This window comes from Podarcis bocagei (genome assembly GCF_964188305.1).
Source record: "Podarcis bocagei genome assembly, chromosome: 1".
NCBI classification, from domain to species: Eukaryota; Metazoa; Chordata; class Lepidosauria; order Squamata; family Lacertidae; genus Podarcis; species Podarcis bocagei.
In genome coordinates, this window is record NC_138125.1 from 50488032 (window position 1) to 50501879 (window position 13848).

Consider the following 13848-nt stretch of genomic DNA (forward strand, 5'->3'; position numbering starts at 1 on the left):
TTTACCTTGTACACCATACTTCTCTTCACCTTCAAACATAGCAAAACAGCACTCAGCAGGACTGAAATCCCCCCCATCAGCTTGATAAGACACTAGACATGGAGGCATGGGTAGGGAGAAATGGCCTTGTGTTCCACCTTGGAACTTCTGGTGGTTTGGCTTGTGGTCTGGAGATTCATTAATTCTGCTCTGCATGCAACAAAAACAGTACTACATCGATAAGTGGGAGGGGTGATTCTAAATAATAAAATAAGGCATTTAAAATGAGTTGTGAATTCCAAAAAAAGATGCATACAAATTCTCCTCTCCCCTCCCCTCATTGCACCAAGTTCACATAAGGTGCTGATTTATTTAAAGAATACACTTTGTGTGCAATATAAGTAATAAGTGACCTTTATTTTTGGTAAGCAAATAATGATGCAAGATATGCTAATTCCTTTCCAAAGGACAGAGAAAAACCTCCACAATTAAACATGCTTATTCAAGTTTCATTTTTCAGTCAAGTACCTTATTTTCCATCATGATGTTACAAACTTGTGCTGAAGTTTTAAGCCATGTTAAAGATATGCTGAAACTTTTATAAAGCAGAGTTGTTTTTAATAATCTCAGGACCGCTCTGGCGTATTGGGACCACACTGGCTCCTGGAACCACTTTGCTCCTCCATGGTCTTTTTTTAGTCAACTGCGTTCTCTGAATTCTCACGTGGTTAAACTCTCTTCACCATCCCCAAGCTGCATCTAAGAATACTTTGATTATACACCTTATCGTTAGTGAGGACAGAGCTTAACCAAGAGCTCAGCTCAGTGTAATTGGGGGAGTAAAAACCTGGTAGGAACAGAGATGGATTTTTGTTTTTTTTTAAAGAGGAGGCTGCAAGCTCTGGGAACCCACACATTTCCATAGGCTATTCTGGTTATGCAGTTGCCTTTAGGAACCAAATGACACAGCCAACTCTCTGCAACAAAAGTTACTGTGTGTGAAACTGTGCCTATGCACTATGCACTTCTGGGGAGCATATTCTGCCAAGATGGAGCACACAAAGGGTCTTAGGTACCATGCCCAAGTAGGCTTTGGAACACACCTTCCAACTCTACAAATAAGTGACTGCACTGACTGAGCTACAAGGGCAGTATCTGCTTGACAGCTCAATACAAAACATTAGATGCACCAGATTGCACTGATGAAGCTGAATGCCAATAAGGCTTCAGGATAGTACAAAGATGAGCTGGCTTTTGTTTCCCTGCCTTTTGTTAGCATATAGTGGCTGTAGGCTGTACCACCATACCACCCCTGGCACTGGCAGCCAGCACAGCAGCATGGATGCAACTTGGAGCAATCTTGGTACTGCTTTCCATAACACTACAGTCTGCACACAAGCTGCAGCTGTTTTATACAACCCTCTATATTTATTTCCTGGCACAGTATCCTGTAGTACTAAGCCACTAGGAAGTGAAATATATTATCTCACGGTTACATTTACAATAGCATACTTGAAGGCTAGGAATATTATTTTACATGTTTACATTAATGTGTAGTTTATAATAGCTCAAAATAGAGTGCACGTAGATGTCAAGCTTCAACCTGGGCGTTGTGTAGCGATATACTGTATTACCTTAAAAAGCTATTTTGTCAGCCCTTCACCCTTTCTCTTTCCATTTTAAAAAAATATCATTAGTCATGGTTTGTTTACAAGGCATATCTTTCACTTGGTTAATCAAATATTTTCCCCTATTTAACTAGCCTAGAATAGAACAGCACTTGTTGCAAAACTCATTATAATACACAATATTGTATCCTCCGAAAGAAGTTTAGAATTTTCTTCCCTCATCCAAACAGATATGCCCATTTTTCTGTAATTGCAATATTGTGGAACATCCTTTTCCAAATGTCAGTAGTAGAGTAATTGACAGATATCAATTTAGTTACCGTATTTTTCGCTCTATAACACGCACCCGACCATAACACGCACATAGTTTGTAGAGGAGGAAAATCCGTAGGCATGCCACCTGTTGGCATTCCCTCCATAACACGCACAGACATTTCCCCTTACTTTCTAGGAGGAAAAAAGTGAGTGTTATGGTGCAAAAAATACGGTATATTGGATGATTTCTGAAAGCCCTCTTAATTATTGTTTGCCACAGTTGCATTTCTATAGCCAGAGTTTAGTGTGGATTTTTAGGCCACCACTCTTATCTCAAAGGACAGAAGGTGGCAGGCACATTTAATATATATCGTAATTTCTGCATTTAGAAGACTATGTCCAATTAATTTCTTAATCATCTTAGAAATTCAGAAGGGGGATAGGAGAAACAAAGGGGATTTTACTGTTAATACATCACTCTTACCCAGTATAGTATGCCAAAACCAGTATTTCATATACTGTCCTAGAATGCATCATGGATTACATCAGCATTTTCTTAACATTTAAACCTAAGATACTGATAGAAATATTTCACATGGCTGTAAAAGTAATTAAATTCAGACCTCATGGACATCAGCACCATAACCCTTAAGATGATGAAAAATACATACATCTGGGTAATGCACAGACTATACAATGCAGATAAAACACTTTCCATTCCTTAACCATAGTTAAAGAAGTGGGAGCAGGCCATGGCACTGTGTGCGCTCTCCCTAGCCTTCTCTTTGTGTGCGGATTCTACCATCCTTAACCATGAACCTTCATCTCTGCACAATCCTGAACATTTGTTAAGTCTTGTAAGATAGGATTTGTAAACCACTTCAAATACTGATTCTGAATGCCAGTGATCAAGCTTCACCATGGTTTAACAGTAGTGTAGACATAGCAAAGCATAGTTAAGGGAGGGAAGGGGATTTGTGCGAGAAAAAGGAAGGGAAAAGGACTGAATAATCCCATAGCCCATTCCTGATCCCCTATGCATGCTTAAAGGGTGGGAAGCCTTACATCTGCACTAGCCCAGAGTCTCTGAATTTTGTTGTCTACTATCACATCAAAGCAAAGCAAGGAAGAAACACAACATTCATTTTTCTGCTTTGTATTCTAAGCAAAGTTGACAATTTGAGATAAATCACTATTTTTCAGGTTGACAGTGATACATAGATTATTCCATATCACTTCTATTTCCTACCCAAAGGCTTCATTGGATAGAGGCACAGTGTTGAGTGATTTTACAATCTCTTGATAAATGTGCGACGCTTAAAGATCATATGCATATACTCTGCAGAGGAGGGGAGCTGTTGGTTGATTCCAGATTTCTCTTTTCTCCCATGGTGGGGGAGTGGATCATAATACTAAGAGAGGAATTTCAGTTCTTAAATAGTATTACCCCCTCCCCCCAATTCTCCATATGTCAATGTATACTGTATGTTCAACTAGGAACACAAAAAAGTTTCAATCCTGCTTGGATTTTCTGTTTAATCCTTCAGAGAAAAATATGAAAGAACATGGAAAGACTAATTCTTAACTATTAGGTTATATTCAACTACATGTTGAAGTAGTTCCAGTGTATGACAGTATATAAAAATAAAAGCTATGATTGAGAACAAAGAAAACTATTCATATTCACATTGAGGGTGCCACAAAGCAACAAAGCTAATCAGTTTCAAAGGCAGCTACAATTAGAGAAGTTTCATAAATGCAATAGCTGTAATATTTGAACCTTTATGGGTATTTTCAATTGCATATAAGGATATGCTGGTTCTAGAAACAGAACACATCAGGTTCCTAATTTAGTAACATTCACATTCTTCCACTAGTTTTGTTTTACAACAGTATCAATTAAATCCAGGATGATAACTGGGTTACTTAATATTATAAACTCCACTTTATAACTACCTACATGATCAACAGCCATGAGACACCTTGTGCCTAGGTATAAAAATACAAGAAAATATTCTAATATTCATCATCCCAAAGTCTGTTTCCTTGGTTATAAAAGACAAATTTACATTTTAAGGAAGCAAAGTATTCTTTAAAAAAATCCATATAAGAATTTCTATTTTCATAAAAATATAGCTTCCCATCTAAACTCTTCTATAGTCCCATGTGTTAACCGTGGCTCTCAATCAATTGATATAGCAAAGAGGAAAAAATTCATAAAATACCACATCTAAAATATCAGCAGATATATATATATATATAACCTTCCATAGGACTTACTGTTATTTAATTAGCTGTGAATCTGATTTACAAACTAACTAAAGACAAAAAAGTTTGAAATATTTACAATGTACACATCTTCAAAAATTGCAGTGCGATTAGATAATGGAATGTTTCAACAACAATTTGAAGCCCAAGAAGGCAACTTCAAATCAAAGTAGCCCCTTTATACATTTGAGAGTACTTGTAGATTAATTCCTTCATTCCCCTTGTAGGTATATTCCTTTATCCAATATTCTGTAAAGGTGTTTTTGCAAACTACCATCATGTCCGCAACATAATTAACTTAAAAACATTAAATAACAATCAGTTTTTATAGTGATCAGGGACTGTATACATATATTTACCTTGAGAAGAAACTCTAGTCAGAAAAGGTAAATTTAAAGCAGCCGCTTGAAAGTGTTTTCAAATGATTAAAAATGTAGTGGCTTGTTCAAAATGTCAATGTCTGGTAAAAAGGTAGTAAAAGATCAGACATTCAAAATCACAGTAGAATGGTGTCAGACTGTATGAGTATTATTTTTTTAAAGCACACAGTTAATCCGTGCACACAGAGGACTAGAGGTTAATCCATCATCTAATATACAGGGTGAGCATTCTTCTATTGGCAAGGTCCTTTTCTTCCTTGTAACTGTTTCACCGTAGCCAGGAGGATGGAACCCACTGAGGTTCTGTATCAAGTTTGTTAATTAAACGAAGCAATTCTTGGTATGCTTTGTCAATATCAGAATTCACAATAGCTGTGTCGAAGTAATGGCCATTATTTTGCTCCATCTCTCGGGTTTTCTCTATAATTTCCCGAAGTTCATCAGGCTGAAATTTAAACGGAAGTATATTATATCAACTGATATTTATGGATATATTACACAAAAATGTCAGTGTCTTGTGAAAAAGCAGCATTAGATTGATTAGGACGAAACAAAGTACTGGCAGGTCTGAAAGTCAATGTATCACTAGGGCACAATCTTATAATCCCTGGGATAATGTCCCAGGGATCATAGGAATTTGCAGAACTCCCTTTTGCTGATAACCATGGTCATCTCCTCATTCCAAGCAAAGATCAGGACCTAAACAAGACTGTTGACTAAACCTGTAGGAAAATCCCCTAATGACCTCATAAAACCATCTGGATCCATTAGGGTTTGGGAGCAGACCTTCTAATTTCATCCTTCCCTCCTATGGAGGTTATTAGTCAAAATAGATCAGATGATGATCTGTCCATGACAGAATCACAACTGGCTCCCACAACATAGAAACAGTCCAGTGTGTTTCCTGCCACCATATTAGCCCGGTTATAGTTTCAGAAAGGGCCATGGTTGGCATGGAGGCCATAACATTCTGAGCTTCTTCAGATGAAGCAACTTTGGCATAAACACTGAGGATTCCCAGTACAAGCTGCCTCAAGGTCCTCAACACTATGTCCAAGATTACCTCCAAGAGCTTAGGGAGGGAGACTTTTAGGCAGCAGAATAGATGATACACCAATATAACCCCTGTCCTGTCTTGGGTTCCCAATACCAGGTATACACATGCAACCCTGATCACCTGTCAAACAGGATATCTGATCTGGGGGCTGAACCCCTAAAGGACAAATCTACCCCCTACCCCTTGGCCAAACTTAAATAGCTGATGTGCTGTGAAACCTGGAAGATTCTATTTTAAACAGGAAACTGAATGCAAAATTTAAGATAAATGTACTTTAGTGATCACCAACAGTCATGTCAGCCAGCTTAGATGGCTTCTGCTTTTTGTCCTATTCTAAGTACAGTGGTACCTTGGTTTGCAGCCACTTTGCATTACAACCACTTTGGATTACAACCATGTGAAACCCGGAAGTGCGTGTCCCTTTTTTGGGGATTACAACCAATTTTTGGGGGGAGGCCCCATTGGCGAAAGCACGCCTTAGGTTACAACCTGTTTTGGTTTACAACCGGACCTTAGGAATGGATTATGGTTGTAAACCAAGGTACTTTGGTTTACGAACTTAATCCATTCCAGAAATCTGTTCTTAAACCAAAACGTTCTTAAACCAAGGTGTGCTTTCCCATAGCAGTGGGGGACACAGTTTACAAATGGAACACACTCAACAGGAAGCGAAACATGTTCTTATTCCAAGGCAAAGTTCACAAACCAAAACACCTACTTCCAGGTTTGCAGCATTCTTAATCCAAGTTGTTCATAAACTAAGCCATAGGTAGGCAAACTAAGGCCCGGGGGCTGGATCTAGCCAAATCGCCTTCTAAATTTGGCCTGCAGACGGTCCAGGAATCAGCGTATTTTTACACGAATAGAATGTATCCTTTTATTTAAAATGCATCTCTGGGTAACTTGTGGGGCCTGCCTGGTGTTTTTACGTGAGTAGAATGTGTGTTTTTATTTAAAATGTATCTCTGGGTTATTTGTGGGGCATAGGAATTCGTTCATTTCCCTCCCACAAAAAAATATAGTCCAGCCCCCCCACAAGGTCTGAGGGACAGTGGACTGGCCCCCTGCTGAAAAAGTTTGCTGACCCCTGAACTAAGCTGTTCTTAAACCAAGCTACCACTGTAATACATTTACAAACTGAAAACACTATCAAAAACAGCTGGCCAGCACCACCTGGTGGCAGAAACTAGGAGGAACACATCAAAACAGAGAATCCAAAAAGAAAAAATTCAGCAGGAACTCAACATCTGCCACACATTCTGTCTATAATAAAGGGAATACCAAGTAAAGTAGAATTTTGTCAGTAGAATTTGTAACCAATGCACACATGTGAGTGGAAAAATTTCAGCTCATGCAACAAGACCTCTACTTTCTCCATCCATGCTCAACATGCTAGAGGTTTGGGGGACTCTCAAGAGGAATGTGGCAGCTTCCTTGCTTGAAAGGGTGACGTGGTGTCAGCTTCCTCACCCCTCATATGTATATTTACTTAAAAGTGTCCCAATTCAGTAAGCCTCATCACATATTACTGATGTGTATTTGGACACAAGATGTAGGAGGATGTCATAACCCTGAACAGGAGCAGCAGAACCCACCAACATTGAATTCTGTGGCATAAAGTTAGGTCTGCAATCCTGCCTTGTCTTCTCATACTGAATTTTGTGACTGCTGCATGCTACACAGTTAGCATATTTGAAGAAAATGTGTATCGGAGCACCAAGGGCCGAATGCACTGTTATAAACACTACATGTGAATATTACCTTTGGATTTTTGCCCTCTTTGGCCAGTAATGCACGAAGCCGCTCTTGTGAAGGTGGTGCAATGAAGATAATATATGGCTTCAAGTCTGAATTGCGAAGGCTCTTCAGTGACTGTTGGGAAATATAAATCTGTACTATTAATATTTTCATAAAACAAAGCAAAACTATAATTCATACCAATTATCTATTGTCAATACAATTTATGCATGCAACATTATACATAAATGGTGCCTTTCTACGCTAATAATTGTGCAAGGCTTCTACCTAGAAAAGCCAGTTTGCTCCTGGAGAAACTAGCTTAACAAGTTACAACATGTGATCTCAAAAATCGTTCAGTTGGGGCTGCACAAATAACCAAAAAAAGGAACTTCAACTTCATGAACTACACAAGCTAGCAAAGAGATAGTTACATTGAAACTAGAGCTGAAAACTGCAACTGATACAGGGTAGCCGAGTCCAGTTTTCCTAACAGTAGACCATGCTACTTATCCAGATGACAGTTCTTCTGACAGCAGCAAAATGGAGAAGACAACAGAAAAATGATGTAAACCTACATAATGAACATGTATGCATCTCTGCAATTCTAAAATGATTATGTGTACAGGAACTGTGAGGAACTGACATTTTATTTTCTAATGACTAATTTTTTTGAATTTGGACAGTCCACATTCTTACTATGAGTTGCTCTTTACGTGGTGAAGAATATAATATTCTACACCCTTGCTAAGTGTGGTTACAATAATTCTGCTATTTACATATTAGTGTATTTTTATAGAGTAATTTGCTATTTCTTCATATTTAGTCTTTAAAACACAGATAGCATAATTCAAGACTTAGCAACATGTGGTCCACAGATGCTTTTAAATGACCTAACAAGATGAGGATTCTGAAGAAAGTCTAACATGACCACAGTGAAAGTGGATGAAGCATGAAGAACCTTTGATTATAGCTGTTTCTCACTGTGTATGGTGCATGAGTTACACTGGCGATCGCTATGGTAAACATGAAATGTGAATGGGAGACTGAAAGCAACATTACTGCATGTCCACTGCATGTTTAAGGATGCATATCTTCCTTTTACATGTCTACTGGGGTAAGGAAAGTTACAATGGGGAGTTCTCCAAAGAGAAAACTGAAGAGTGATGTATTTAGGAATTAGTCTTACGAAAACTGCTCAGTACCTATAACCACTGAATATGTAGAGTGGGCAACTAATGTACAAATTTATTGCCTGCACAGAAGCATATTAGGGAAGTCGCATACATCTGATCTAGGAGAAATGTTAGTGTATACATAGACAGATTTCACATTTGTATCAAAACCAACTAAACTAAGGCCTTCATCAACAACACATTCTAACTGAACTACTGCATCATAGAACATAGGATTTCAATGTCCAAAAGAACTTCTATTACCTGTGTATGGATATTTAAAAGACATATCTTTCCAGAATTGATCACTTGCCGGACAGAGTCTATGCTGGTACCATACAGATTCTTCTCAAATTCACCATGCTCAATAAACTTTCCTGCTGCTATGTCAGCCTCAAATACTTGCCGTGATACAAAATGGTAATCTCTGCCAGCCACTTCATTGTCTCTCCTATTTCGTGTTGTATCTGAAAAGACCAGTAAACAAATCTAATTTAAGACTTCTGTGTCTTTTAACTGTTTTGAAGGCATTTTTGTTATGTCAGTTTGCAAGATATGAAAAACAGCTACTTGGAAAGAAACCCTTTTCAGCAGACTGTATAAGTGCAAAATTAACAATGTTGACCTTTAGAGTCTTTCAACCAGAAAGAATCGCAAACTCTTAACTGGGCTAAAAAAATAGTTCCATAATACAGCAGTTGCTGGCACATGTCCAACTGTGCATAACACATGTCCAGTCATGCAAATGTACTTCGAACAAAAACATGAAGCAGGGGATGTCAGATGCAACTGAAAATACAGGAGAATGCAAGGTAGCAAAATCACCTTCCTGTAAATGAGAATTTAACTAAGTTACTTCAATAAACTGCCTTGTTCTTATGAATGGGATCAAAGTAGTGGTACAATCAGAATAGGGACTTTGTGGCAGAAGTCCAGGGCTCCACTCAGCAGAATAAGTAGAAGGGCCCAAAATGGAGCAGGGCTGCCTTACTACACTTTTAGTTAATTTAATACACATAATCATCTAACGATGTGGGGGGGAGAGTTATAATACCATTAAAAATTACATATCTGCATCACTGGGTCAAAGGACATTTTTTATAGTAACTCCCTACATTTGTATTGGGGAAGAATTTACTAAAGCAACTTTCCTCCATACTAAGGTATATAGCGTGGTACTGAACTGAACTTGCAAAAATGATGTAAGGTCAGGCAGCAAGGGTTTGACATCAGAACACAAGACAGTTCTGTGCCCCAGCCTTTCAACTTACGAGGAACTGCAGAAGCAAATCTGTCAGCTTCGTGATTCATTAACCTTTGTCGAAGTTCATTCTGGCCACAGTTTTGTGGACCGATCAGGACAATGGGTCGTTTCCTATTCGCTGGTTGGTGATAAAGTGACATTTCCTCATAAGTCAAGATCTCCTCGTTGTCATAATCTTGAGAAAACAAGGCCAAAGTAAGTATGGCATATTTGATTAGGAAGAAATAAACATGGGGTGATAGTCAACTATATTTTACTCAAGAGTAGGCCTGCTGAAATTAATGCACCTAACTGCCATGTTCATTAATTTCAGTGGGTCTACTCTAAGTAAAACTGAATTGAATACCTCAGAACAGCTTTAAAAAATAAGTCTTTTATTGTTGTGTAATAGTTTTGTTATCATTTCTTCACATTAATTGAATGCCAAAGGATCAGTGTCCAAGGCTTATCACTTCTAAAATTAATGTTTATTACAGTCACAGACTAGCAGTTTACTTCTAAAACATAAAAACCCATGGAAAATTCACTATTATAATCACGAAAGAAATATTAGAAAACATATTGTCCAGATAATATAGAAATAACTATGGGTGAATATTTATGCGCAATAATTTTAACACATCGTAAGCTGAAAAATAAATCAGTTGCACTAACCAGAAAAAATACTGGAAGATAGCTGAAATCCCTTCTTACCGTCATTTTTATTGGCATTATACAGAACCTTTTTCCTTTTCTTTTTATTTTTCTTTGCACACCAAAGTTTCCCTAGAAGTTAAAAAATAGAGAGTCAAAGTTGTCCAAATATGTAACTAAGATTCCAGCTGCAATTATTTATTTTATAAAGCATGTTAAATTGATAGCTGTTGTACACAAATTAAACACAAGGCAGACCCTGCTCACACAGACTTACGATCTAAAGGAGGAATGGAGAACATGTGTTACTTCAGATGCTGCTGGTCTGCAACTCCCATCATACCTTATCATTGGCCATGCTAGCTGGGGATGATGGGAGTTGGACCAGCAACATGTGGCCACCCTGATCTCAAGGAACAGCTGTGACATGTTAGAGAGGAAGAAAAAGTAAGTAAAGTGAATAAGCCATGGTGAAAGAAGTGTCTTAAGGAGGCACTTGGAATATCAAAACAGTGGATAGTTGTCATATTGGAAATGTGATATCATTTTTTTAAAGAACTGGCTATACTAGCAAGAACAAGTAGAAGGAAAGTTCATAGAGGTTTGTACTCCCTCCTTGGTCTGTATATCAGTATTAAGGAACTGCTACTTCTGTCTTCTGTCAGTGGGACCACACATGCAAAACTGTCCATTCCCTTGGTTATTTATCTTTTTAATTTTTAAAAATGAACACTCCCCCACCTGAGTACAATACATCCATATATGTAATCAATGAGGACAAAACACATGGTACCACTTCTAGGTTCTACCTGAGTCAAAGTGCAATAGATGGCTAAATCACACTCAGAATAGACCCATGTAGATCAATTGTCTGCTGATTTCAGTGAGTCTACACTGAGTACATTAAGTTTCACCCAAATATGACAGTATCTCAGCAAAAGTTGCTTAGTCGGTTTAGCTCTCCTTAAACATGTTATGGAAGTTGTGGATAAATGCTCACTATCACTGAAGTATTTGAACTGAAAAAGAGGAGGTACAGTTCAAGGACTGAGTTTCTTTTAAGATTATTAGTTATCACAGGTATTTCATGAAGATTTTTATCTACCTGATTTTTCTGGTTCTTTGTCTTCCTCTATAGTTTGCTTCATAGCTTCTCTTTGTTGCTGAAAACTTTTCCCTTAATGATAAAATACATTTAACAATTAGTAATGAGAAATTATTGCAATTTCAGAGAACACCACTGTTTCAAGAGTGATCACATTTCAAAATGCACTGAGATTTTGATCCCTATAAGCGCTTTGAGGAAGATAATCCCACAATAAGAATTCTTCTCATACCTCTGCATCAGTTTTTTGATTTTGTTTTTGTTTTTAAATGCCAAAGTTAAAAGACATCTACAACATTAGGCCTCCTGTTGGGAATTTGGTCATATCAGCAGCTCACCAAAGGAGGAGACTATGCAACAACAATTCAAAGCAACATCCCAGTAGTTCAACAACAATGATATCTGAAACTTCTTTGTAAAAAACATATTCAATATACACATAAATATTTCATGATTAAATACCTGGAATGAGGCCTGCCAAAGGCTGATTTTCTTCATCTCCATCTCGATAAGCCTGCCACCAATTTGGATCTTCTTGGCTGATCACATGGAGTATATCTCCTTTTTGAAAGGATAAGCCTAGCTCTCTGCATGGGACATAGGGGTCATCAGATGGATCATAGTCAAAGTGAGCTTTCACATGGATCTAGAAAATATAGAGGTATACACATAAATATGGACTGGAATTGCAAGTATTAATCTCTGACAATATGTTCCTTTTGTATATAAGAGATCCCACTTTCACTTCAAATACAGAATGAAAAGCTCAAGCATAAATAAAAATATAAACTACTGGTATAGAAGGCAATTAAAAATTAGGAACAATTAACTGGGCAGTAAGTAACTTTGAAGTGGCAAGAGGGGTTCCCCTCTACAATTTAGACCTGAAAAGGCAGACTCAAATTTAAATCAGAGAGACAGAAGAGAGCACTAATTTTCTATTCTCGGATCATCTCCAAAGGAAGGTTTGCCTCTGCCCACCTCCAAAACAGCCTAAGCCATTATGGAATGTGTGTGAACTCAGGCTGGGTCTGCCTGCTCTCCTGCTTAACTATCCCAAGCAAGCTCCAACCAGTTTCTCCATCCAAATTGTCAAGGAAAGTGCAGCATTACAAAGCTGCGGCACATGTACATGCACGTGGGAGATGGCTAGGGAAAGTGTGCTCCAGATACTTCTGTGCACTCATTAGCAAGGTGTTTTTTCCAAGCACAATCAACCAAATAACACAGAGATGGGAGACAGCTAGAACAAACTTTCTTGTAGCGAACAATATCAATTTTAAAATAAATTTGACACTTGCATTATGAAAACATTGATGACTTGATGTTTGCGCCTGCTCCCCCCCCCCCCGCCTCCACCACTTTCATTTTTTAATGAGAAGTCATTCTGCTTACATAGGGTGGGGTGGGAAATGTCACTCTGAGCTCAATGAAAGGGCACTTTGATGCATACCTATAAGAGGAATATCCTGGTGGCACAGAAAAAAGTGGGGGAGGCGCAGGCAAATGAATCTCAACTGAAAGCACACCCCAGATCAAGGCATTATCTACCATTTTGCATATACAACTCACTACAGAAACAAGACACTTATAGAAAATATCTAAGGAGCTTAAGGAATAAAATCAATACAACAAATGTGGTTTCTGCTCTCAGAATCTAGTATGAAAACCTTATTTCTTCACTAAGACATAAGTAAACACTCAAGACATTTCTAAACTGAAAGGTTCCCTGCTTAAAGCTGATGTGATGCAGTTTTGTGATGAAAATGAAGATGGTTTGTATCAGATGGTAATGCAGAACCTGAAATGGGATTAACAAGTAACGGATTGTACTAAAAAATTATGTGCATGAAAAAGGTCATTTGCACAACAGGACTTCCTTCCCCTTCTCTACTGGCCACTGTGCCTCCCCAAAGCCTCTTGTGGAATCAGGGGACTGCAGGGAAGATCTGGGATATAGTACAGGGAGAGTTAAAAATCAGATGAAGATTGCTTGTATTAGCAGCACATGACATGCTAGAAACATCTGTTGTGTTTAACAGCTCACGTCTAATCACCCAGAAAGCCTTTTGCTCCATCATCCAATCCTTATCTACTTTTCTCCTGCCTCTTAAACAGGAAATCTTGCTTGCCAAAGACATCCCTCTAATATTCCCAGTCACTCAAAGGATTATAAGTGTCCCAAAACCCATTTTTTTCCTCCTCCGCAAAATGCCTACTCAGGAAAAGGTACTGCTTGGCAATACCAAAGATAAGAATAGTTTTATTACTCTCCTTACTTCACATAACAAATGGATTGCCTGTGTCAATAGTGTCAAAAAGTGATGTTATGGTAGGGTTGCCATACGTCTGGAATCTCCCAGACCT

The 13848-nt window shown here is 38.2% G+C and overlaps 1 protein-coding gene across 4 annotated transcripts in view; it reads right to left on the reverse strand.

Moving 5' to 3' along the window:
- Positions 1-2355: 2355 nt before the first annotated feature.
- PALS1 (protein associated with LIN7 1, MAGUK p55 family member) overlaps positions 2356-13848 on the reverse strand; it is a 51864-nt gene continuing 40371 nt past the window's right edge. For 3 of the 4 annotated variants that reach the window (XM_081164797.1, XM_081164798.1, XM_081164799.1), the window contains 7 exons: positions 11944-12127; positions 11482-11553; positions 10398-10508; positions 9751-9918; positions 8744-8946; positions 7329-7439; positions 2356-4955 (listed from right to left, as the gene is read on the reverse strand). In XM_081164797.1, coding sequence (XP_081020923.1) covers positions 4779-4955; positions 7329-7439; positions 8744-8946; positions 9751-9918; positions 10398-10508; positions 11482-11553; positions 11944-12127 — 1026 coding nt within the window. In that variant the 3' untranslated portion in view covers positions 2356-4778. The remainder of the gene's footprint in view (positions 4956-7328; positions 7440-8743; positions 8947-9750; positions 9919-10397; positions 10509-11481; positions 11554-11943; positions 12128-13848) is intronic. The other variant, XM_081164800.1, reaches the window with a different exon arrangement.